Raw genomic sequence first — 25,666 nt, 5'->3', positions numbered from 1 at the left:
TAGGAAAGCTGAGAATACTTGCTTGCATTTGCTCTGAAACTTTGCGTGAAACAGGAGATGCATTAGTCTTTAATAATGAATAGAGAAAAAGATGGGTAGAGCTCAAAGGTCATGAGCTGTATCAACTGCTTGATTGGTTTATTTCACTGGTAAAGGAACAGACCAAAGGAGTCTGATTTACCATGTGCTGGGAAAGGGCCAAGTACAGTGGGACTGGAAGGATGATGAATTGTCACAGCCTCAGATTTATTGTTAAGAGAATCAAAATCACTTTCAAATCAATGTCACAATCCAGGACCCGAGTGGAACATAGAATGTTGACAGCAAGTCTCAGTTTCATCACTTCGGTCACACAGCGGTCACCTTCACTAAAGGTCCTCTTTCTTATCAGTGGAAACAGGCCCAGGACCCTGGTGGTGCATGGCAGTGGGGGTAGGGGCCTCGTCGTGGGGGGATAAGGGGGGCAGGTCATCACATGACTACTGGTATCCACTCTCAGGAGGCAGTTGGAAATGAATTGCAGACATTATGGTATTTCTCCTCTAAATACTTTGGTATACATATCTGCAAAGAACAAGAATATTCTGCTTAACCTGAGTACCACTATTATAATTAAATTAATAGGAATTCCCTAATAGCATCTAATACTTAGTTCCTTTTCAAGTTTCCCCACTATCCCCTAAATCTCTTTTATAGTTGTCTTTTTTTAAACTAGGATCTAGTCAAGATTCATGCATGTATTTGTTTTTCTTTCCTCATTTTCTAAATGACAAAATTAATCTAGGTGCTTTCTAGTACTCTGTCAAATGTTATGTTTCTGCCATAGTTTTTCCAGACCTTGGCCACTCCTCTTGTATTTCTACTGAAAGAAGGCCCAGAGTGCAGGCCCTTTGACCTTTGGCCCAGCCTCCCTCTTTCCATGGCCTCCTCCTTCTGAGGATGGGCAAACACTCTGAGTGAGTTTTCCATAAACACCAAACAAGAATCTCCAATGGGTCCTCATTCATTCACACATTCAAGAAATATTTGTTGAGGGCCACCGTGTCTCCAGCAGGATTCTAGACACTGGGTATATCACAGCAAAACAAAGGAGCCAACACAACCCGACTAAATTGCGGAGCTCACATCCAGAATGAGGGGACAAACAAACAAAATAAAGAAAAACAGAAGGAGGTAGTGAGTTTTGGGGAAAGAGTCCAAATAGCATGAGTAGGCAGGGCCCCGCTGAGGCGGGATTTGAGCAGAGAGCAGAGGGAGGTTAAAAAGTAAACCACGAGGCCACCAGACGAGAGCATATGCAGGCGCATGGACCCACGTGCTTGGAGGAGTCCCGCAGGACCTTGAGTTAATACACTGACCTGACTTGGCTCATTTTAGAGGTTGAAGGTTAGCTTCTTTAGAATTACTTCATTCCTTGAGCACATGATTATTTGAATAAAAGTGTTGCACTTTGCCTTAGCTCTTTCATCCCATGAAAGGCAATGTCAACGAGGTAGGACAGTGACACCCTGTGAAGAAATAGTAGACTCAGAAATGTGTAACCCAGTTTAGCTTCACTTGGAAAGAGCCCTTTATCTCCTTGAGCCTCCATTTTACTATATAAAAAGCTGGGAATAATATTATCCGACTCCCTTCAGTATTGCTGTGTAAAACAGCAATGGGCTGATTTATGTGGAAGGTTTTATAAATTGCAAAATTCCAAATATTATCACTTAAATCATGGGGAGAAGTCCCATGATGGTGGAGACATATTGAAATTTTCAAGGCTGATACTGCTGCAGTTTCCTTTGTCACCAGGGAAGCTCACCCCCAGCCCCCTCTTCCCTTCCTGACACACAGAGTAGAAGCTATTTCACAGGCCATCAGAAGCATCCCGACCACTTAGGGATGGCTCGGCTGAAGGTGTTACACACTGACAGTCAAAGACAACTGAGGAAGTTATTTTCTCCAAAAGTTTTAGGAAAAGCAGTTCATATAGATTCTTGTGTTTTAGGAGCAGGATTTTAATTAGATCTGGATGTCTGAATTTATGGGATGTCTTCTTCAATCCAGGTTGTGTAAAGGGCATTGAAAAGTAATCAATAACCCAGGCAAGAATTTGGAACCAGGAAAAAAATCAATTGAACTAACTTCAAGATCACTGGCTATTTTGGCTGAATTTGTGAGTGGGGGAAAATCTCAGCTAGGACTGTGAAAAGGAAGATCAACTGTTGGCATTTTATTGTGATGTCTCAAGGGGGCTGAAGGGCTATAGACACTAGCTGAGTCTTTAGGACAACACGTAGAAATTGCCTAGCACTCTAAAACTGGTGAAAATTTATATAATTTGGGGCCAGGAATGCAGTCTTAATCAGTACACAAAGCCTAAAATCAAGAATTTCTGAACATTAGATGATTAAAAATAAAGTCAACAGACAAAAACCGACCAAACAAACATAGAACAGGGAAAAATATTAGCAACACAGAACACAATAACATTTCCCAAGTTTCCTTGAGCATTCATATAAATCCAATGAATGTCTCAAGGTTAAAATCAGGAGGGGATATGAACATTAGTTTACAAAAAAATAAACACATTAAAACACGGTTAACTTCACCACAATTATGGAAATGTAGGTGAGATAGCAATTCTCACTGAGCAAGCAAGTGAGATTGTAAAACTTTGTCGGTATCTAGTTTTGGCCACACCATGGGCACTCTGCCACTCTCAAACACTGTTGCCGGAAGTTCTTTTTAAAGAACAATTTGACAATACCAATCAAAATTGGAAATGTACATCTCTTTTGACCCAATAATTCCATTACTGGGAATTTACTCTGTTATATTCACAGAAGTACACTAAGACATGCACATAAGAATATTTACCACAGCATTGTTTGTAAGAGCAAAAAACTGAAACAGACTAAATACCTGAATGGTAGACTGGCTAAGTAAATACAGCCGTATAATGTAATACTGTGCACACATCCAAACAGAAAAAGAAAAGATGAGGAATTGTGGTAAAGATGATTAATCCCACGCCTTCCAACTCCAGAATATGTCAGAATACATTTGGTATAAATAAAAGGACATGAATGCATACTTATGTGCATGTATTTATTGCATATGTATTTATTTGTTCATAATAGCATGCTTTCTCTCTTTTTCCTTGAAGGATACAAAGGACATAATTGATGGTAGTTCCTTTGGGGAGTGGGCTAGTGGTCAGGAGGTGAGGCAGGTGGCTTTTGCATTTATGGCTTGACCTTGCTGTTCTTCAGTTGTTTGCCAGTATGATCAGAAGCAGAGCTCCATAGCCTCTGATCCTAGCAACAGATGCAGGCAGACTTTGGCTTTGATCCCGAAGCTGAGGACAAGTGCAGCAAGACATCAAAGGACTAAAATTTCTGCACAAAGGCCGGCTGGCTTGATGTTAAAGGTCACGGTGAAGCTGTGAGCACTGACAAAAGTGATCTCCACTTGGAGGCAGAGGGCTTTGACACTCCGCAGTGCAGGGGCCAGACAGGGCAGGAGTCAGGGGAGTTTGAACTTGATCGTGGAAGGGAGTTGACCAGCTGATAGTGCTGCAGTGTGGTGTCTGGGGTGTTAGGTGGATATAACAAGGGGGCCTGACCTAGTAATGGGGCGTGAAGTGATGGAGCAACTTCATGGAGGAAGTGATGTTGGGCCTGAGCTCCGGATGAGGGACAGGAATTGTCTAGGTGAAGGGATGGGGCTGGAGAGATATGGGGTAGAGGGAACCGCATGTATGGCAGAGGGAACAGCATGTGTGAAGGCCTGAAACAGTCTGAAGGTGAGCCCCTGTGTCTGGAGCAGATGCGAAGTGGAGAAGGCTCACGATGAGACCATGAGGTAGGCAGGGTGCCATCCCATGGGACTGTGGGGACAAAGGTGGAGTTTCATCTTTATCCCAGGAGCAACAGAAGCTATTGAAGGGTATTAATTGAATTTGGAAAGGGCCTCTTAGTCAGCAGTGAGGAGAGGAGAGGGGGATGGAGAAGGATAAGAGTGGAAGTTAAGAGACTTTGGTGAGGACAGTGGAGCTGGTGGTCAAGTCTGATGGAGGTTCATAGCTGCCTCTTGTGATCTCGCCTTCGAAAAGACCACAGCAGCTGGCTCAACCTCCATGCCTTGCAATGTGGGTTCATTGGTGGGAATGGGGGCCGAAAGTGAAGAGAAATTTTAAAAATTCATGGGTCTGAACATCGGTCGTGGGAGCCCCATGCTCTAAGACATCGGTCTCCAGCCCACATTCCCACTGTGCTCTTGGGCTTCCTTCACTCCCAGGAATTGGGGTACACAGATGTTGATTAATTCCATGCATTAGCATTAGACTTCAGCATTGACCAGCCACTAGAATAAAAACCACTGTGCTCTGGGGGAATGAATTTACTTTCCAGATACTGATCACATTTTTACTTCTTTTCAGCACCATTCTTACTTTTCGTTAATCCCCAGGGATAGGCCCATCATTAGGAAAAACTGTGGATTAGGAGAAAGTGAGGTCCTGGGCCCTTTTAAGGTTTTCTCCTGCCTTAAGAATCTCATCTCATGAAAGCTACCACATGGGGGAGGGGTGTCTTAGAGAGGCTGCAAAGCCTGAAAGTCCAGGTATGCATCAAGTCTTTGAATATATGTGGGTACGTTGGGATTGAAGAAATATAAATGTATTTCAATGTTCTACTGAATTCCAACTTTTAGTCATCATGCATTTTATTAATCAATAGATCTTAAAAATATAAACTGGTAGTGTGTGGGGGGGGGAGGGGTTGCAGATTTTTTTTTGAAAAGGTGTCATACTTAAGAATCACTAGCCTAGAGCAAAGGATCTGGTATAGTAGGCCACTGTGTAATTCATTCAATAAATAGTTATTATGGGCCTACTATGGTCAAGGTACCATTCCAAGCCCTGGTGATGCTCATGAATAAAACATAGTCCCCGATCTAGTGAGATACAAGTAAAGAGGCACATGTGATATGTACTCTGTGTATGGGAGCACATAGCAAGGTACTTAAGGATCCAAGAAGGCTTCCTGGAGGAAGTGGTGTCTGAGCCAAGACAAGAAAGCAGGTAGGAGCTAGCTAGAGAAAGGAGAAGGAAGCTGTGGTCTGGTAGGAGGAAGCAGAATGCCAGACGCCTGCAATGAGAGAGCATGACATGGGGGATGGGGCAGCTGATGATGCTGGCATGTAGGCACCAGGGAGCAGGCACTCAGCCCTGGGAGTGGTGAGAAGCACCGGAGACCAGGATGACGTTTGTGCTTTAGGAAGCTCATTCTGACTGCCACGAGCAGTGGTTAACAGAGGGAGCCGGAGGTGAGGGGTGACGGAGCGGAAGGACAGTGCATGTATCTCAGGGCTTGTGTCAAAGGCGAGCCCAGGGATTCTGGATCAGGCTGCTGGGTGGGTGCTGGACTCTACCAAAGTCTGGAACACTGGAGAAAAGCTGGTTTTAGGAAGAAGGTGAAAAGTTTGATTGAAGATATATTGTGTTTTAAAACTTAGGGACGTTATGCTACCCCTTCCTCAGGATGTGCATTTTGAAAGAGGAACCTCTGGAGAGGTAAATATGAACACAGATGACTGAATTTCTACTGATGGAATTTCAGGAAACATTTTGGTAGGATGAAGAAAGCCATTGAAATAGCTTGACTGGAAGACAAATTATAACCCTTGCTAAAATAATGTCATGCTATTCAAAGTATATGTGTTAATACTCAATATCATCAATATGTTAACCACTTAGTGCCTGAGAAGTTGATCTGTAAGCTGCATCTGTGTGGAGGACTTAGTTTTTATATTTTAATAAATGAATGTTCAATAATTGTATTCTAAATGTCAAAACAATGTTTGAGTCTGGAAAGATGCTACTGTTTGCCGGCTGTCAGCCAATTGTTGGAATTCAGGCCTAACATGCACAGTAAGAAAAGCCCAACAATAATATTATCAACAATAATAGCATTACAAACAATAATAAATTTATCAACAATAATAGTATCACCAACAGTTGGTAATAATAGCAAGGACAAATTGGGGACTTGAGACCTGTTAAATTGTTAAGTTCAGAGAATACACTTCCTGTGAGTGAATTATCAGAGTAGAGATTCTCATTTCATACAACATTTTTTGGAGGACCAGCTATTTTCAGACACTGTGCTAGGCATTAGCAAAGATCTGGAGTAGAAAATAAACAGGTTTTAGGAGACAGTGAACAAAACTTGCATCGCTGTCTGCTGGTAGGTTCACCTGACAACCAGCTCAACCTGCTTCCTGTCCACTCCCATCACAATGGTAATAGTGTTGGGCCGAGCCCGTGGCGCACTCGGTAGAGTGCTGCGCTGGGAGCGCGGCGACGCTCCCGCCGCGGGTTCGGATCCTATATGGGGATGACCGGTGCACTCACTGGCTGAGTGCCGGTCACGAAAAAACGACAAAAAAAAAAAAAAAAAAAAACAATGGTAATAGTGTTGATTGCATATCTATTATGTGTCCAGCATTGTGCTTGGTGCTGAATGTCTGTTACCCCATTAAGTCCTCATAATACTATGCAACAGGCTTAATTAATATTCCTATTTTGCTGGTGAGGCAATAGAACCTTCAAGAAAAGCTGAGTAACTTGCTCAAGGTCACACAGCCCAAGCTTGAACCAAATACTCTCACTCCAAACCTGTTCTCTTAGCGACTGCACTAGCCTGCTCACTCCATGCTACTCCACAGCCTTTCATAGATGATGTTAGGACTCGCGTACCCTAGAAGAAATGTCCTTAAGCAGTGGTCCCCATCTGGGGCCCAGCCACTCTTTGTATACATAGGCTAGTGTGCCCTTTATCTCCCCAGTCCCTTCTGAGGGAATCATCTTGGCCACAAGCTTCAGGAAGGAAAGGAACCTTCCAAATGTCCTCCTCCACCCCCAGGTGATTGGCTAATGTTTGTGTTGGAGAGTGGTTTATGAGAACACCTAACCTGGACAACGATGACCAACCGAACCAACCAATCAGGTCCTCTCTCTTCAAGGGTTTGAACGTTAAGACATGCCAGGAGTTGGGCAGTTGGTGGGGGAACAGCCCACAGGTAGAGAGAGTGACTGTCATTATGTGGAGGAGGAGACAATGCTTCACAAGTTAACTCCGTGACTGCAGTGTCAATGGAACAGACAATTACTGCAGTGGCACTGGGTCTTGATGACCTTCCAATTTCCTTATACATTCCAACCCTGGAGACTATTTCTGAGTTTTCTTGAGGCCAGATCACAGGATAGAGAAGCTCCACATTGGGATTTCCAAGACTAAATCCTCTTCCTTCAAGTTCCCAGTCTCAGGTCCTCATAACCCAAAGAGCTTAATTTACACCAAAGCTTCTTACTGTTATGGGGAATTCCCTAGACATCTCTAGGAAGTAGAATGTCCCATAATCATTCTTTTTTGTGTGTGACAAATTCCTTCAGTGTGCTTTGCATAGCATTGTGCAAAACATAGCACAGCATTCAGAGCATCCCTTTGAGGGGCTGCTAGCATATGTGAATTCTTGTTTTGCTTTGGAATGTTCCTAATATTTTCTATTTTTAAGATAATTTGTTGTCATTTATGGAAGCTTAGAAAATGAAGAACTGTGTAAAGAAGAAATAAAATCAACCACAATCACATATGCTATTCAGTTACAATCACTGTAGTGGTATTTCCTTCTAGTTGCTTTTAAATTTTACATGAAAAGAACATATATATATATATATATATATATATATATATATATATATATATTCATGAATATATATTGATGTGTATATATGTATGTATAAGTTGCTATAGAAAAAAAATTATATCGATTTGTACTTTAATTCCTGATGTCCTTCTCATTGGCCCTTGCCGGGTCATCAGATCTTGTTAATGTTTTTCTGTTTGATAGGCAAAAGTGACACCTCATTTTAGCATGCATTTCTTTCATTACTACTCAAATTCTACCTTCAAAAATGTTTATTGGCTAGTTGTATTTTTCCTTTGGATTATCTTTCATGTCTTTGCCCATTTTTCAACTGAAGTTTTAGTATTTTTTCTTAATTCATTTCTAAAAGCTCTTTTTATATTAAGGAGATACTATATTTATATTAATGGTACAGTAAAGATATGTAAGTTGTTGCAAATAATTTCCAGACTCATTGTCTTTTAATTTTAAGAGGAGGTTAAATTTGGGTGTGTGTAATTACATCTATGAATTGTTTACTTTGTAATTTATTCCATCGCTATATACTTTTTAAAAAATCTCTCTTCACCATAAGATTTTTTAAATCTATGGTTTCCTTTAACTTTCTTAGAGTTTCATTTTCTTGCCTGTTAAAAACAAATCAGGCTTTTCTTCCATTCGTTTGTTTGATTTAGGGTTATCTATGCTTTCTGTTCTTGTGCTAATGACAAGGGTGCCAAGATAATCCAATCAGGAAGAAACTAATCTTTTCAACAAATGATACTGGCACAACCAGATAGCCACATGCAAAAGAACCCATACAGAAATTAACAATAAATGGACCATTGGCTCAACTGTAAGAACTAAAACTATAAAACTCAGAAGAAAATACAAGTGTAAATGTTTGTGACCTTGGATTACAAAGGTCGATGGTTTTTTAGATATAACACCAAAAGCACAGACAACAAAGGGAAAAATAGACAAATTGGACTTCATCAAAATTAAAAACTATGTGCTGCAAAGGACACTATCAAGAAAGTGAAAAGGCAACTCACAGATGATAGAAAATACTCACCAATCATGTATCTAATAAAGGCCTGGTATTCAGAATAAAATCTACAACTCAACAGGAAAAAGAAAAATAACACAATAAAAAAATGGGGAAAGGATTTAAATCGACATTTTTCCAAAGAAGATATGCAAATGGCCAATAAGCACATGTAAAGATGCTGAACATCATTAATCCTTAAGCAAATGCAAATCAAAGCCGCAGTGAGATACAACTTCTACTAGGATGGCAGTAATAAAAACAGACAGTAACCAGTGTTGATCAGCGTGTGGAGGAAGTGAGCCCTTGTGTACTGCTGGTAGGACTGTAAGATGGTACAGCCGCTTTGGAAAACCTTTTGGCAATTCTTGGAAAAGTTAAACATACCATGCGAACCAGCAATTTCATTCTCAGGTATAAGCTCAAAAGAATTGAAAATATATGTCCACTCGAACTTGTTCATAAATGTTCAAAACAGCATTATCGTAATAGCCAAATAGGGGAAACAACCTGAAGGCCCATCAACTGATGAATAGATAAACTGTATGTAATATATCCATGCAATGGACTATTATTTGGCCATAAAGAGGAATGGGTATTGATACATGCTACATCAACGAACCTTGTAAACATTATGCTCAGTGAAAGAAGCCCAACCCAAAAGGCCACATATTGAATGATTCCATGTATATAAAATGTTCAGAATAAGCAAATCCTTTGAGAGAGGAAACAATGAGTGGTTGCTAGAGGCTGAAGGGTGGGGAGTGCCTGCTACTTGGGTACAAGGTTTCTTTGTTTTGTTTTGTTTTCCAACTAGGCAAAGAACTTCATCAACCTTTGTTTCAAACTTTATTCTCAGGCTTCTTCAGCTTAATTAGCTGCAAAGAATGAATGGTGTCTAAGCAAAAACTGAAAAGAGCGGCAGTGTCCAAGGGGCTTGGGCTTAAAGATATAGAGATCTAGATTTTACCACATCCATAAACAAAACAATTAAAAAAGCCGTCATAATATAAAATAGCTGCTCCTGGTAACTTCCTCAAGTTTTATCTTCTTTAGAAGTTCATTCAATTTAGTTTGCCTCATTCTCGGAAGCCTCATCAAAATTCCCCACAGGATCTGGAACTTCCTCCTCCTCCTCTCCAGCAGCAAGGGGTGCTTTCCCATCCACACATTGTTTGGGCAGAGCTTCAGCCGCCCTCCTTAAACTAGGCAGACTGTCTGCACTGAGCTGGTTTGACATGCTGGGTGGCATTTCTGTCACCTGCTTTGTCTCTGCATGGCCTTTAATGGTCAGAGTGTTTGCTGCCAGAGACGCCTGAACTTTAGAGTTATTAACATGGATCACTCTTCCTTGGTTTGTAAACATATCTGCTTCTTGAACACCGGAGATATTGTTTACCCCTGACTTCTTTAAGCAGAGCTGAAGTTTATCATCTGCTGTAGCTGTTCCATGAACCACCTTCTTCTTTCTGTGAGTGGTTCTTTTCCCACCAATGTGCACGTGAGCCTGCAACTTGGCAAGTTTTTCCTGGTTTGTGATAGTTTCTTTCATCTTGTCGGAGCGGAAAAGGGGCCGTGCAGGGGACTAGGGTTGGCACTGAGGGGGTCTTGGGCAGATCAGCTGAGATCTGGCACACGTGCGCAGGGACACATAGCTTGGGTATGGGGTTTCTTTTGAGGGTGATAAAAATGTTTTGGAATTAGGTATGGTGATGGTTGCACAAATTTGAACACAGTGAGACCCACTGGATTGTACCCTTTAAAAGGGTAAATTTTACTTGTGACTTATATCTCAGTAAACACAAACAAAATCAATACATCTAAAACAGAGAATCCCATGAGTAGTTTCTGTCATCCCCATCAATCTATCACTTCCCTCCAAACAAACAAAACCAAAAGTATTAAAATGTAGTTCTCTGATGTTTCTAAGTGAAAAATAGGGGCCAGTGCAAAATAATGGCTACTATATACAATTGTCCCTTGGTATCCTGGGAGATTGGTTCTAGGCCCTCCCACGGATATCAAAATCTGAGGATACTCAAGTCTTTTGTATAAAAATGGTGTAGTATTTGCATATAATCTACACACATCCTCCTGTATCCTTTAAATCATCTCTAAATTGCTTATAATACCTAATACAATGTAAATGCTATGTAAATAGTCATTATACTTTATTTTAAATTTATTTTTTTTATTGTATTGTTTTATTTCTTTCAGATATTTTTGATCTGAGGTTGGTTGAATCCACAAATGTGGAACCCATGGTTCGGAGAGCCGGCTGTGTATTAAAGCTCATTATCTTGGAAGAAAGGGAGGGAGGGAGGGAGGGAGGACAGTATGTTTGTCGCAGGCTGATCTTACAAATAACTGGGCCATCTTTCTCGGGCAACTTGAAAAACCCAAGAAATATTTTTTCCCTTCCTTCTTTCTCCCTCCTTGCCCTCAACATGTTTCCTAAACTCATGCCTGAAATTACACCATTAGAAATTCGTTCCTTGGAAAGGAAGTTTATAGACATATATGATTCTCTTTCCTATATCCATTCCTGGAATATTTGGGAATCTGTACTAAAAAAGAGTCACAAACAAACTAAGAAGAACTCCAGCATGACAAATATCAATTATTCTTATTATCGCTGAAGAAGTTGGACCCTCTTCTCAAAAATACAATTCTAGAAAAATAGAAGCTAAAAATATTAAAACAAAACAAAACAAAACTTGAGACCCAGTTGGCTGGTAAAGGTTTGCATGTCGATGAACCATCCCTGATGGCTGGTGGAGTAACACGTGGTGTGGGCAGCCAGGCAGGTGAGGTGTCTGGAGGCACAGGGAGCTATTGGCCCAAAGGCTGGAAAGGAGGGGAAAAAAGGAGAAATGGAGAAAAGACCAGTGTGGTTGACACCAAAGAATCATTTCTCTACCTTCTTAGACTATCACTAGCCTTTTTAAACTTGAGATCAAACTGAAGAGCATTCTTCCTAACCAATCTGACTAATGTGTATTTTGTTGTTAATGATTATCACGTTGGGGACCCATCTGCCAAGGCATGTGTTGTTGAGAGAGGCAGGGAATAGTGTCAGCTCGTTTGGGTGTGGCTGAGTTTGACTTGATTGGGAAATGAGAAAAGCCTTCCAGACCTCCCATAAGCCTGCTGGGTTGGTGTCATCGCAAACTTCAGGGTGAAGGAGAACATCTCAACCGTTCCTTATATGATCGATGCCATGAAACTCACACAGCCTCCTGATGAAGCACCCCAACCTGTCAGTAGTGATTGTCTCTGGATGGTGGTGACTTGGCTCGGTGACCATTTCCCCCCCTGGCTTAGCCTTGGTTTTCTCAGTGGTAAAGCTACGAGACTGGCTGACATAATGCCCCTTGGAGCTCTGGCATCGGGGGTTTTCTGATTCAGTCACTCTGTGGCAAGTAGACTTAGTTTCCCATCTGGCTTCATAGCTTCTCTTTCTCCCCTCCTGCTCCCGGGACCCCCAGTCTGTAGGTTCACTGGGGGGTTGTACATTTCTAGCCAGGTTGGGCAGGGAGGACTGGTCAGAGATTAAGATGTACTGGGGATCCCACAGTTACTGGCAGCTATTTCTGTCGTTCCCTCCCGGGAAGACAGGCCACAGGTCTTCCCCTCAGGAGATGCCAACAGCTTAACGCAGGCCAGGGGGAGGGGGCAGTTTTAGCCTCTGACACTCCACACTGCTACCTAAGCCCCAAAGGAGCGTAGTGAACTTTGGCTAGAAAATTGCCTAACACCGAACAAGATTAGCAACCAGCCTTGTCCTCAGAAAGCTAAAGAGGAGCCTGTATTTTACTGACCAGAAGACCAAATACAGAGGATCAAAGGCCGTTCCTGGAGGCCCCAATTAATCAGACCTCCTTGGCAGGAGATAGTGAGGGGAAGGGGCAGGCAAAGATGGAGCCCTCCTTTCTCAGACGTCACAATCTTGCTGGAGAAACCAGATCCCTGCCAGGGGAGAGAGAACTGATGCTCACCGGCCCCAAATGTGCTGAGCACTAGGCAATCAACAGGCCGCCAGCACAGGAAGGCCAGCACACCGGGGCAATTAATTGCCTTTGTGGGTTTGAGATTCAGTCACACGTTTCGATTTTACCTCCCCCGGATGAGATGCAGAGATGTCTTGGCACCAACCCCAATGAGATTGTGGGTTAGCAGTCATTCCACTGGCTCTGCCCTGGCAGGATTAAGAGGTGGGTAGAGCTGGTCTCAGAGTTTCTTATATTCCTTGTGGCAGCTTCTCCAGGGCAACCTCCAGTGCCTTCAAGCTTCTCACCAGGCACCAACCACAAGCCCTCATAGGACACCGAGCAGGGCCTGGCCACTCTGCACTGGGGACCTTTTTGCCTTTTACTCATTTTCAAAACTTGCTAGCTTTACATAGAGTTGGCAAGAGTATGAGGAACAGTCACGTTCACGTACTGCTGATGGGAGTGTAGGTTTTTCCAAATTGCAAGGCAACTTGGTAATATCTATTAAAATTACAAATATCCATACCTTTTGACACACAATTCCGCTTTTAGGAATTTATCTTAGAAATGTATACAAAATTACTGTATTGCTTATATGGCAAAAGATCATGAACACACCAAATATCTATTAGAAAGATATTGGTCAAATAGCATAAGGTACATTCATAGAGTGAAATATTCTGGGGCCACTAAAAAGACTGTGAAATGTGTCTTTTTAAATAAACTGATGAAACAATCTCAAAGATATATTATTCTTTTAAACTCTTTCAAAGTTCCATTAATTGAGAAACAGCAGGATACTCGGCAGCATGCATAACATACTTCCATTTCAGTAAAAACAGGGAGGAGAGTAAAGTGTGTTCTCATTTGTCTGCGAGGACATTTGAGAAACAACTCTTGGTAGCTGCCATGAGATGGAACATGGGCAAGTTGGGGTTTGGAAGTGGTCGGGAGATCTGTCACTGTACTTCCTTTTATAATTTCAATTTTGAACCATGTTAGTATAATATGAACTCAAAAAATTAAATATAAGAAAGCTTGCTGTCTGATCCTTTTCCATTCTGTTTTATTGCTGGGACTATGATAAATTAGCTCATATTAAAGTGCTAGTGGATTAATGAGCCACACTCTCAGCTAAGATATTGGAATTCTATCAGGGGCCTTTGGAGATGAAGACTTAGCACAGAGGCCTTCCCTCACCGCCACCCCCGAAGAACATCTGCCCCCAGCTTGCACATGGCAGCTGTCCTGGGCCGTGCAGCTCTGTACTCTCCCAGGTTCTTTAGACTTTCAGACATACCCCAGCTCCCTTGGCCAGCTCTAAAGCTACGACAGACGGAGGAAGGGGTGCCATTGTTACTTCATGGATCTGCTCGGAATCTAACTGGGCCTGGAAAGATGAAGTCTGATGCTCCCCCCTGCAACCTCCAAGTCGTTTTCTGGGGTCACAGAGATCAGCCATCATCACCAACATTGCCCACGTGGACCTGCTTGTCCTTTAGACTTAAAGTAACAGCACACACAAAGCTTGGTGTTCCATACAGGGAAGGTCACACCACCTCTTTGAGACCTAGATTCTTAGAGAAGAATGAATGAAGGGCTGACACTTAGGCCCCTGGAAGGACATTCCCTATGAAGGACAACAGGTAGCCGCAGCTAATAAACACTAGAGAAAGCAGTCCCAGAACCTGATAGAACTTTGGCCCTGGGCACAATGGGTGAAAGTCACGCGTGTGGGAGCCCAGAAGACACTCGATCCGCTGTGTAAGGGTAGGGTTTCTCCGAGAGGCTCCTCCCCCGTCGCTTTGCACACCTTTTCTCCAAGTGCTTCTGCTTCCTTGGATCAGGTGATTGCGGGGTGAATGGATACTCGGCCTCACAGGAGTTTATCATTTTTCAATGTTGCTTTTCATCCCAATGTTTAATCCTCACAACAACTTTGCAAAACACCTAAAAGTATTCCTGTTTTAACGATAAGCGTGACATCAGTAACATCAAATGCCTCCTTGGGGGCTGCTCAGCTTGTGTGGGGTGACCTGGGATTCAAGTCCACGTCCTCTGATCCCAACTTCAGTGCTGGTCCTGTCCCTGCCCCAGCATCACAGACACTAAATTCTAGATGGATTTTACAGATGGGGAAAGCCAGAAGTTAAAATACCATTTCAGTGGTAAAAATGACCTAATGAGCATTCTCCAGCGTTGCCATTTTCCTGGGTCACATTGGTAAGTGAGCCCCAATATATCAAATACTATGTGGCTCCCACTTGAATGAGAGTAATTAGTGTAAAAGGCTTAGCCCAGTGCCTAGCCCATAATAAATAACTAAGAAATTGCAACTACGTTTACTGTTTTTATTTTTGTCCCCAGAAGAAAATGTTACAATCTTTGTCAGTATTTATTTCATCCTCTTTAGTATCTATATCTTATATGTGATTTTAAGGAACACAATATATCCAAATATCTTTATAACTTAGAAGTAAATACATGTACATATATTGGTAGTGATACTCAATTTTTTTGGATAGGTGGGTACACTCAATGTTCAGAGGTCACTGGTAAAGTGGGTAAATAGGTTTCTTATGAGTAACAGCCGGATGGAGAGCTGATGCCAACACACTCAAGCACAAGAGGAGAGGGACGTCTAGAGGAGTTGTGGGGGAGGGCTTGGCCCATGAAAAGAGGGGGCTGCTTTACAACCACTGGTGGATTTACGACCACTTGATGCAGTGCCTCTAAGTACAGCAGGGAGGTCAGTCACACTATTACACACAGGTACTGACTGAGTATCTGTGCTTTCAGCACTCTCCAGAATTGCCAGGGGCACAAGAGAAGTAGAAAATGCGTACCATGTGGCTTGGGAGACAAAGTTGAACAGCAGAGACCTCCTCTTTACTGATGTCACCCTGATGCTCTCGGTAATGGATGAACCAGAGTGGATGAGAGGGCTCATGAGGGAAGGGTCCTGGGTGTGGGCAAGGTTTCGAGTGCATTCATTAGTTCAATAAACATTTATTGGGTATCTCCTGTGTTCCAATCACTCTGCTAAGTGCTGGAGATACCACAGTAAGCCAAATAGATAGGATTCCTGAAATGTCCTGGACCGGAAGGAAGAAAAAGTTGTCGCTTTGAAGAACAAGAAAAGAAGGAGGAATTTATTCTTAGCTTTTTGTAACTAATTTTTTTTTTAATCATGGCAGTGCCCTGAGGGCATAATAGAGAGGAAAATCTCTAAACTTTTCCAATGGGTGAGGGTACCCAGAGCACTCAGGAGGTTAGACACCATTTTGACGAAGGACTTATATAGAAGTGGGCATGGAGGAGAAATTCATTCATTCATTCATCCATCCATCCATCCACCCACCCATGCACCAATCCATTCAACATTTTTGAGACCCTTGTTTGCCAGGCCCTGTCCTGGGGACTTGATAAATGTAGAGGAAGAGTGGAAAGCCCTGTCTCAAGAAGCTCATGGTCTAGTCCCAGACTTGCCCAGTATGTGGGACCAGCCCACATATTGGGGGGAAGGAAGGTACAAGAGTCTTGGAATATACTGAGCTCCTGATGTGAGATATTCTGTTATCTGGTGAAACTTTCAGGAAACGTACTTCTGTCCCATGCTACAATTTAAGGTTTTAATATTTCCCTTAGAAGTGAATTCCATATTTGAAGACTTTGTCAGAAATATTTTGTTTTAAACTTAAACTTGCCATTTCAAATTTCAGCTTGCAGCCATGGAAGTCAGAGCCTTCAGAGAGGAAAAGCTGGGACAAGGGTCCTGGCTTCTGTCAGTGGGCAGAATTCCCTGGGTGGGCAAGGGGGTGTGCCGACCCCCGCAGGGCAGTGAGGTGGAGCTCACTGGGGCTAATCCTTACTCTGCCACCCTCAAATTTGGTGACCCTGCCCAAGTCACTCAATATCTGGGAGCCTATTTCCTCTTCTATAAAATGAGGGTGCTAATGGGACTGAGAACAACAGTTGGTGAGAGGATCAATTGAGACAATGCTGTGTCCCAGGCTTCTTATATGCAGGTGACATCCAGTAGCATTGATAAATTCCATCTGCCAATAGGACTGTTACTAGGGCACCAGACTTCTGGGAACAGGTGCAGAATAATGAATCACATGCAGAATCAGAAAAAATTGAGTCTGGTCCCCCGTGCCCCCCATCCTGGCTATACGACATGACTAAGGCAGCTTTTTTATATCATTTTCTTCCTGTCTTTGTAGTACTTAATACTTCCAACTGACCAGAATCATTTTCTTATTTATGAAAAGAATTTATTTTTTTAATTGACGCGTATTGACGGCACCTATCTATGGAATACAGAGTTACATTTCAATACATGTAGACAATGTGAGGGTCAAATCAGGGAAATTAGCACATTTATCATCATAAAACTTTATCATTTCTTTATGATGAGAACATTTGAGCTCCTCTCCTCTAGCCATTTAAGGTGGCTTTCTGTTTGTAGTTTTCTTGTCTGCATAGTGGGCTGGTAGCCCCACCTCCCTAGGTGGCCCTGATGTCCCAGTGCTAGTGCTTTGCAGGACAATGTGAGAGCCAAGTCTGTACCTGAAGTTCTAGATGCAATGTTCTTCCACTTCTCCACTTTTCCGTTGGACCTTTCATTGTAAGCTGCCTCTCATGCTCTTTAGAAGCAGGTCATGCTCAACTAGTAAATTTATTTTTATAAAACTAGCATGTCTTTTTTTTTTTTTTTTAATCCCCCTTTGCTGGCCCTGAGGCCCCTGCTCTCTGGTGTCACTCTGTTGTCGGTGGTACCCTTTCCTATGTCCATCATTGCTTACCTTCGCTGAATGGATGTCAAAGCTCCTCTAATTTGTCCTCTTGTCTCCCTTCCTAGGTGGTTGTCTCAAGCGGGTGCCTGCTCTGGGCCATCCACAGAGGCCTCCGGTGAAAAGTGGGACCCCAGGCCCCTCCCACCAAGCAGCCACTGTTACTCGTATCTTGTACCTTTTCAGAAATAGACTAGACACAGAGACACATATATTTTATCCTCTGTCTTCATACCAGGGAGCGCCGTACATACAGTGTTCTGAACCTTGCTTTTGTATTGTGGAGGTTGTTTGATATCTGTAACTGACAGTTTGTCAGTCTCTTTAGTCTCTTTTCTTGGTTGATTCATATAGGATGTGACATGGGACTTTCCCCATTGTTCTGGAATTACAGCCAGGCATCAAAGCTGCAAATGAAAGATGAGAGGTGTTCCTGCATTCTAAAGGGGGGTCTGACCTCGGAATAGTCCCTAATGCACCCCTCCCCCCCTTGGGTTTCAGTGGGAGAACCTGGGGCCAGAGGAGGTGAGAAATCAGCTGTGGGCAGCGCCACATGCCTGGGACAAGTGACTTCCTTTCCTCTCCAAATACCTCCCTCCGTGCAGGCAGATGGCAAGGGAATCCCAGGGAGACACTCACGGAGCCTGCTGGAAGGGAGGCAGCTAGCTGGCCTCCAGCCCACTGCCGGCTGAGCCACAGCACCCAGGGCCCGCGTGGGGACACACCACAGAAGTGGGTGGTGAGCGAGCCTCGAGACAGGCTGTGTGACCAAAGACTGGGAGCCTGTGCCAGGAGGGCAGAGGGACCTGTGGGGTGCAGGTGCTCTGTCTCGGAAGACGAGAACAGACCTGCCATCCCAGTTCCCTGGATCTCAGCAGGTAGCAAGAGGACCCACCTGAGCTTTTCCTGAACTCCACAGAAAGGCACAGAAAAGGGAAGGAAGGGAAAGTCCAGGGAGTGCCTAGAGAGGGGGTTGGGGGCTTGTACCCCCTAGTCTGAACCAAAAGGGGACAAGGCCCTGTTCTCTGACAGGTCCCCAGTGACAGAGGGCCTGGGGTGAAGCTGAACACCACTCCTGTGAAAGCCACACCCACCACCTCCTCAGAGGCCACCAGAATCCCATAGAATCTTCCTCGCTGGAGTACTGACCAGGGACCCCCTGCCTCTGACAAGCCCTCTGCTAATGACGGAACTCAGCCATCTGGCTTTCCTCTTTACCCCAATTTCAGAAGAAGGAGGAGCAGTCTCAGAACTGAGCCACACCACCCTCTGCAGCCACTGGCAAGGGGAGGGCTTCGAGTCACAAAGAAAGTTGCAGAATCTGTCCAACTTGTCACTGAAGGAGACAGTAAAGGGAGACTGTACACAGGCCAGTCGAAAGCAGCGATTGGGGGTGGCGTGGGAATGCCATGTTTACACTCTGTGGATTGAGACTTCTCAGCCAACACCTTCCAGGAGCCACAGCCCTCCATCGTAAAAATGGACCATCATTTGTTTAAACTGTTGCTCAGATTAATTCAGTCTTTGCTGTTTCAAAAACACGGCTGCCATGTAACTTCCCATGTCTGTGTGAGGCCACATATCCGGTTTGAGTCAATTTAGGGTTAAATTCTTCAGAGTAGACCTCTAGAATTTTCAGAGTTTGCACACAGCCTCTGCCTCTTGAAGACCATTGTCCTGTCTTAAAACTCAATCTCTTCTGGCAACCAGAAGCCATGTGCCCAATAGCCACGCTGCCCTGCCTTGTTGGAGATCTGAGCTCAGCAGTCTCGGCGTGGGCTAGGGGGTGTAATGCCCACGTGGCCCTCGGGGACGCTCCCTGTGCTCCGTGCAGGGTGTCTGGGGAAGGCAGAGTCGTCCAGACAAGGATTCTCTTGCAGCTGCCTCTCTCATCCTTTCAGTGGCTTCCTCCTCCTGCCCTGTCCTTTGGGGGCAGAATCCTCCCTCTGGTTCCCTTTGAGGTTGGTTCTGGCTGCTCTGCCCCATGTTGTTTAGTGGCTCCTACCACAGAGGGTGATGGTTAGCCATGGCCCAGCCCTTGCTTGCGAAATGGACCAGGGTAAGAAACACTGTGGGTTTGATTCACAGATGCAGGGCTTGAATTCACTGATTTGTCCTGGGTGACGCCATCTGAGAAGCCACAATGAACGTGATGCACCTTCAGCATCTAGCATCAAAACTCACGAGTCAGTTGTCTTGGACAAGTTGGCTTGGACTAGAGCAGCTGGGCACAGGGCTCGGACAGGAACAGGCTGAGGGTGGCCTTCTCACTCGATTGGCAAAATGGTTGAACCCTGTCGCTGCTGCTAATGAATGAATTGATGACTCGATCTGGCTCTCAGGCCTGTTCAGCCCATCTTAGCATGCCCCACACTCTAGTTCATTTCAAAGTCACACATATCCACCAGCAGAGGCAGACAATTCCTGATAACCTTTCAGAAAACCCAATTTCCAGCCACGTGTGACAAAATGACTATGTAATAGATGCAAATACCGTACTTCAATATTTTTAGTCTTTCTTGTCGGTGCGTGAATCATTGGGAATGACAGATTGTGTTTCAAATGGTGCAAGGATCTCACCAGAGCATCATTTCTTTTCTAATTTCTTTTGTGCCTTTGACTCCCAGAGTCCCTCTCGGTGATGTCGCAGGAAGCTGCCCCGAGCTTTCTGACAGCACATCACGTATTCGCCACATCAGTTAAACCTCCACACCCCCCTCAGCAGAACTGCGACCGGGCCCACCGGGAGCTTGGGTCCTTTTAAAGGAAAAGTGCTTTACAATGAACTGGCCCTGCCGTGTATGCTCATATCCAGAACTGCTCTAAATTCCAGAATTTTCTCAATCCATTTGTTTCTTTTGCTTTAGAGATGCTTATGGCGGAAGTCATTTTATTTCAGCAGCTTCGGGCCTGAAGAAAGAGCTTTTGCTGGGAGGCTGCAGTGGTCTCCTTTCTGCAAAGGTGACAGCTGAGGGAGTGTGAGGTCATGACAGGGCTCAGACACCTCTGCTCCCCTCCACCTGCAGCCCTGAAGGGCTCTTGTGGGGGCCTCTCAAAGGAAGGGTCAGCACTTGCTTTCAGTTCACCCAGGTTCAAGTCCATCACTTGGCTCACAGAAGACACTCCAGAATGAATGAGTAAAATGTTGAATGGATGATGAAGAATATGAGGGTACTGCAAAAGTTCGTGGAAAAATAGAATTAAAAGTTAATAAGAATCTTTCCATGAACTCTTTGAAGTCCCCTCCTATGAACTGGAAAGTTTTGAAGACAAATGATGAGAGGCCAAATAGTGAGGTGGGAAAAACCCAACCAGCCATGGAACTGGGGATTGGGTGGGTGGTCTTGGATTTACTCCCACCATTTGCTAGCTAGGTAGTTTGGGCAAAACACCTCCCCTCTCTGAGTCTTAGTTTCTTCATCTTTAAAGCAAGGAGTTTGGAGCAAATGATCTCCAATGTCCCCTCTTTGTTTTTCAAATTCTCCGAGCAGATGGTTGCTATGCCTACCCCTGGCATCTGGCCATTTTTCTTGCTATATGCGTGATTCTACTCTCTGAATTGGCTCACATTAGACAGCAGTTGTCCTAGAACAAAAACTCTGGAGCCATCAAAAAGAGGTTGCTTGGTGACTAATGGTATACACCCAGTGTGAGGGGAGAAGACAGAATGTTCCAGAACATTCTCCAATGCCCCTGGTAATTCTGTGGTGGGTGGAGGGAGGAGGGGGATACCCATAAGTGTTTTCTCTCTGATGTGAGCTGTAGGCCAGCTGATAGAAACACAGAAACCGAAGCCAGCTTAGAGACTCAAAAGTCAAAGTTGACTTTTCCTCTGACTCAACCCCATCCAGCATTGCCCAACTCTCTCCAAATACAGCTGAATGGCTGTTTATGTGGAGATGAGGAAAAGCTCTCTGTTGACTTTATTTCCAAACCCTGCCTTTTGGAATTGACACAAGAGGACGGCACATTGCTCGCCAGGCCTGACCATCCGGTCAGCAGACTGCAACCCTCATCCTTACTTTCCAGCTTTGTCTCCTCAAACAGAAGCAATCAAAACAGGCATCAGTAACACAGATAAAAAGGAGAGCAACGTGGGCTTTGAACCCCAAGGCTAACTGGCTTATCACAAACTGGTCAACTTCTCTCTGGTGCTTCCAACCCCGGGGGTTAAGACCAAAGTTTAGCTCCTTCCCCTGAGAGCTGATCTATCCCAGGGTCCTGGCCCTTCTGGGTGAGGGTACACAGGGTGTGACTGGCATCTTCAGGGAACACGGCTGGGACTGCAGAGGAAGCAGGGCCCAGGTTTGCCGAGGTTACGGGTGGAGGGAGGATCTCGCTTGGAACAGACACCTAAATCAATGCAAAGGTGGCATTCAGGTTAAGGCACCAACTCTGAAGCCAGACCACCTGGTCTATCTCTTCCAAGCTCTGTGACCTTAGATGAGTTGTTTGTACTCTCTGTACCTAGATTTCCCCATCTGAAAAAATGGGGATAACAACGCACCTACCTTGTAAGGCTGTTAGGATTAAATGTCCTCATATTCCTAAAACAATTTAGGATTGGCACATAGGATACATCAAATAGACCAGTGGTTCTCAATCTTCAGCATGGATAAGAAATTCCTGGAGAACTTGCTTAAATGCAGTCTGCAGGTCTCCATTCCCCCAGATTCTTTGGCCCAGGGTGCTGGGATCCTGACACAGGTGGGCGGCATCACCTGGTCCCTGCTGTGCCTAGGGCCCCTCTCCCCACACCATCTCCAACCCCAGGCAGCAGGACCCGGCTTTCCTCAGTACCTCCCACAGTCTGCTGGGATCCTTGCAGATTGTTGTCTGGTGTGTGCTGGCTCATCAGCTGGGAAAGTTCTTCCACTTCTTGTCCAGTCGATCTTTCAAGTTTCAGCTCAAGTGAAGCCTCCTCCAGAAAAACTTTCTCTCCCTGGACCTGAACCTCTGGGCAGGACACAAGCCCTTCTCTGCAATTCTAAAATTCATTTTTCATAAACGTGAAGCAATCTGATTTGGGGAGAGAACCTCATTGGATGGTAAAAACCTGGCCTAGACTGACACAAGGCTATTTATAATCTTAATTTATTCCACTTGGTGTGAGTATTCATATGTTGGCTGCATAAATGTTACTGGGTTAGCCGATGGGGTGCTGCCCCAGACTCTGCAGGGTATGTTACATAGGTATGGTATATACAATGTATTACTTTCCTAAAATGCAAAAAAATTTTTAGTAGTTGTGCATTCCAGAATACAAGATTTTTGGATTGTGCGTCTGTGGCACATTTTGTTCTGACTGTTGACTTTCTCTTCTGCCTTGCGATTAAATGAAAATTCTAAGAGCAAGACCACGGATCTAGCACAGTGCTCGGTGCAGATCATTATAATTTATTGTTTCTTAAACGAATGAATGCTTTCTTGTAGAGGAAGCTGCACCTGTCTTTCTCACCCTCTGTCACATTCCCCACTCCTCCATGACATCCACGTAGGATTTGTGAAATTAATTTCACATGGCTCTTTGGTTCCTCCTTCTTGGAACCAGGCCTGCAATTTGGGCAGGCTATCCTCAAATTGGGGCAAGTAGGACCAGGGGAGATGATATTTCAAACAGCTAGACTCTTCCACTCTCGTTTTGAGCAGGATTTTGAAAAAGAAGAAGCATTTCTATAGCACTAGAATGTTTTCAATAAAAGGATTTTCAAAGATTGGGGAAACAAGTTGAAGACTACACCTCCAAGATTCTTTTTCTTTTTTTCTCCTTACCTAAAATAAAGCTCTCCTCATACAATATCAAAAGGGGAGAATGTTCTGCCAAACCAACCCCTCCTGGGCTTGATAAAGGCAGGAACTCCAGGGCAGGAAACTGGGAAAGACACTGGCAGCTCACAACCCAGCTGAGCTATTAGAAGAGGGAGGTGTGGGATGGAAGACTCAGAAACAGTTATGAGGGTTTGAGCTCCAAATGGATATGAGTTAATAGGCCCCAGGTCCTTGGGATGTCTTGTGACAATGAGAGAAAACAGCCACATTCTAAGTAAAGAAAAATGGGGAAATTACTTAAATAAGTCCAAATTTCACATTGGTTCAAATTGCCCATGAGCAGATGCAGAGGTTGCAAACTCAAATGCTTATATGGCTAGGCAGATGAGGATGGAAATGAGCCAGATGTGACAATAGGGAGTGGACGGGAGTGTGGCAAACTGGAATGTTTATACTCCATCTAAAGAGGGCAGCCCCTATTCAGCTCCAGCTAATTGATGTCGGGTCTTCTAATTTTAAAAAAGAAAGTGGAAAACTTGATTTCTAGGTGAAAACTTCTAACTGAAAATCATCCTGGGAAGGCCAAATAAAGTTCACAGGCAGATGAGTTATGACCCACCAATGATTTTGTGACCTTTTTCTCTATATATCCTGCATGCTCTTCCCTCATGTGATCTTCGGGAAGTCCATTCATGAGTTCCTGAGATTTTCCCACCGTTCTGAGCTGTGAGGATCCCAAGGGAAGGTTGTTATTTTCATTTGCAGCTTCTCACCACCATGCCGAAAAACAGAGCAGGATTACCTCCTCTGGGGCCACCTCCTTCTGCAAACACAAAGTCCTGTTAATGTGTCCTCAGTCAGGACCTGAAGGAGATTGCTAAGCAGCCACCAGAAATCACTTGCCAGGCACCTCTGCTTAGGCAGCCAAGTGTGGCTCAGATGCCTGAAGGCCTCTGGGGAAACTGCCATCTCTCGACAACAAAATTGTTGCTGATACCAGGAAACTTAAACTGTCTTTAAGCGTGAGAGGCAGAGCAGAAAAGGCAAAGCATTCATTTGCTATTTTTCAGGGAACAAGAAGAAAACTACAGGCGCCAAACTTGCAGGCCCCGGTGGCGTGACTTCTCAGCAGATCATTTTCTGCAGTTTCGGTGCCTTGTACTGACTGTCACCTCGTTCTCTTGCCAGAGATCCCAAAGAACTTTCCTACAATCAATTGGGCCCCTCCATCAGAGTCACAAGGTGGCAGATCCTTGCCAGCCCAGCCAATGTTTGATAATTTATTCAAACAACCCCCAGCCTTGCTGTAACCAGAAGCTTGCCCCCATTCCCCAGCACCTGCCCAGCTCACTGTATTCCAATTCTATCGAGCATCCAAGGCATGGAGAGCATGGATTTAGCCCCATGCTACCAGGTTGCTTATGGTGATATGTAGGAAGAAGGCAATTATACAAATAACCACAACAAGAGGCAGAAAGGGACAAAGTGTGGTAGGTTCACAGGAGGGATGGAACATCATTTGGTGGAGGAAATCAGGGAGGGCTTCCTGGATGAGGTGACATTTGAGATGGGCCCTGAAGTTTGGCTAGACTTGCACGTGTGGGAAGGTCATGCCTAGTAGAGGTTGCAGCATGAGCAAAGGCAAGAAGGTAGGTGTGCAAGGGCTGTGTCCGGGGCTGGTCCCTTTGAGTGACTGTAGGGCCCTGACCCTGAATGACCCTGAATGCCTGCAAAGGAGTTTAGATTTTCATTGGTCGATACTAGCAAGCCTTTGACGGCCTTCTGCGGGGGAAGGAAGATATTAGAGTTGGGCTGTACTTGTAGCTGTGTGCAAACTGGACTGGGAATTGGGAGAGAGAGAAAGTGACATGTATAGTCAGGAGGTCATTGTCATAACTTGGGCAGAAGTTACTGAGGCAAGGAAGGGGAGAGGTGGAGGAAGAGGAGATGGGAATGCAGCTGCCTGAGCTATTATGGGCGTCCCTGCCGTCCCCAATTCCTCCTCCCCATCTTCTCCCTCGCACCCTCCTAGTCAGGCACTTGCCCCCACAATTCCACCAACACCTCTCCTATTGAGGCTGCAATGACGTCCACATTGCTAATTCCAGTGGGCACTTCTCAGTCCTCATCCTACCGACCTCCAGCAGCACGTGGTCTCCTCCCTGCCCCACCCTGGCCCCCACTCCTGGTTTCTCTCCCACCTCTCTGGCTGCCCCTCCTTTCCTGGACCCGCTCGTCTCCCAGTCCTGGGACCCCTCCTTTCAGTGTTATTGCTCCATGTGTGATCTACACGATGAAACACTTCCTCTCCAGCCTGGACCTCTCCCTGAGCTTCTAGCCTCCATTTTCTCCTTGAGCTCTTGGCTGGGAGGTCTAAGAGATGA

The 25,666-nt window shown here is 44.5% G+C and overlaps 1 protein-coding gene across 3 annotated transcripts; it reads right to left on the bottom strand.

Annotated features, from left to right (window-relative positions):
- Positions 1–9,794: 9,794 nt before the first annotated feature.
- LOC134362061 (transcription factor BTF3-like) lies at positions 9,795–10,277 on the bottom strand. Of its 3 annotated transcripts, none has more exons than XM_063077385.1 (2): positions 9,896–10,277; positions 9,795–9,841 (listed from the first exon to the last, which is right to left on the bottom strand). In XM_063077385.1, the coding sequence occupies exons 1-2, from the start codon at positions 10,275–10,277 to the stop codon at positions 9,795–9,797; spliced, it is 429 nt and encodes a 142-aa protein (XP_062933455.1). The 3 variants fall into 3 exon arrangements, with proteins under 3 accessions (XP_062933455.1, XP_062933456.1, XP_062933454.1); XM_063077386.1 differs by having other exon boundaries at positions 9,795–10,093; positions 10,205–10,253; XM_063077384.1 differs by having other exon boundaries at positions 9,795–10,277.
- Between the last annotated feature and the right edge of the window lie 15,389 nt (positions 10,278–25,666).

Source organism: Cynocephalus volans, chromosome 13, assembly GCF_027409185.1.
Source record: "Cynocephalus volans isolate mCynVol1 chromosome 13, mCynVol1.pri, whole genome shotgun sequence".
Taxonomy (NCBI): Eukaryota; Metazoa; Chordata; class Mammalia; order Dermoptera; family Cynocephalidae; genus Cynocephalus; species Cynocephalus volans.
Note: the sequence above shows the minus strand (reverse complement) of the source record. Positions and strands in the feature narration are given on the sequence as shown.

Coding starts and splice junctions, on each gene's coding strand:
- LOC134362061 (XM_063077384.1), bottom strand. CDS start 10,277: ATGAAAGAAACTATCACAAACCAGGAAAAACTTGCCAAGTTGCAGGCT.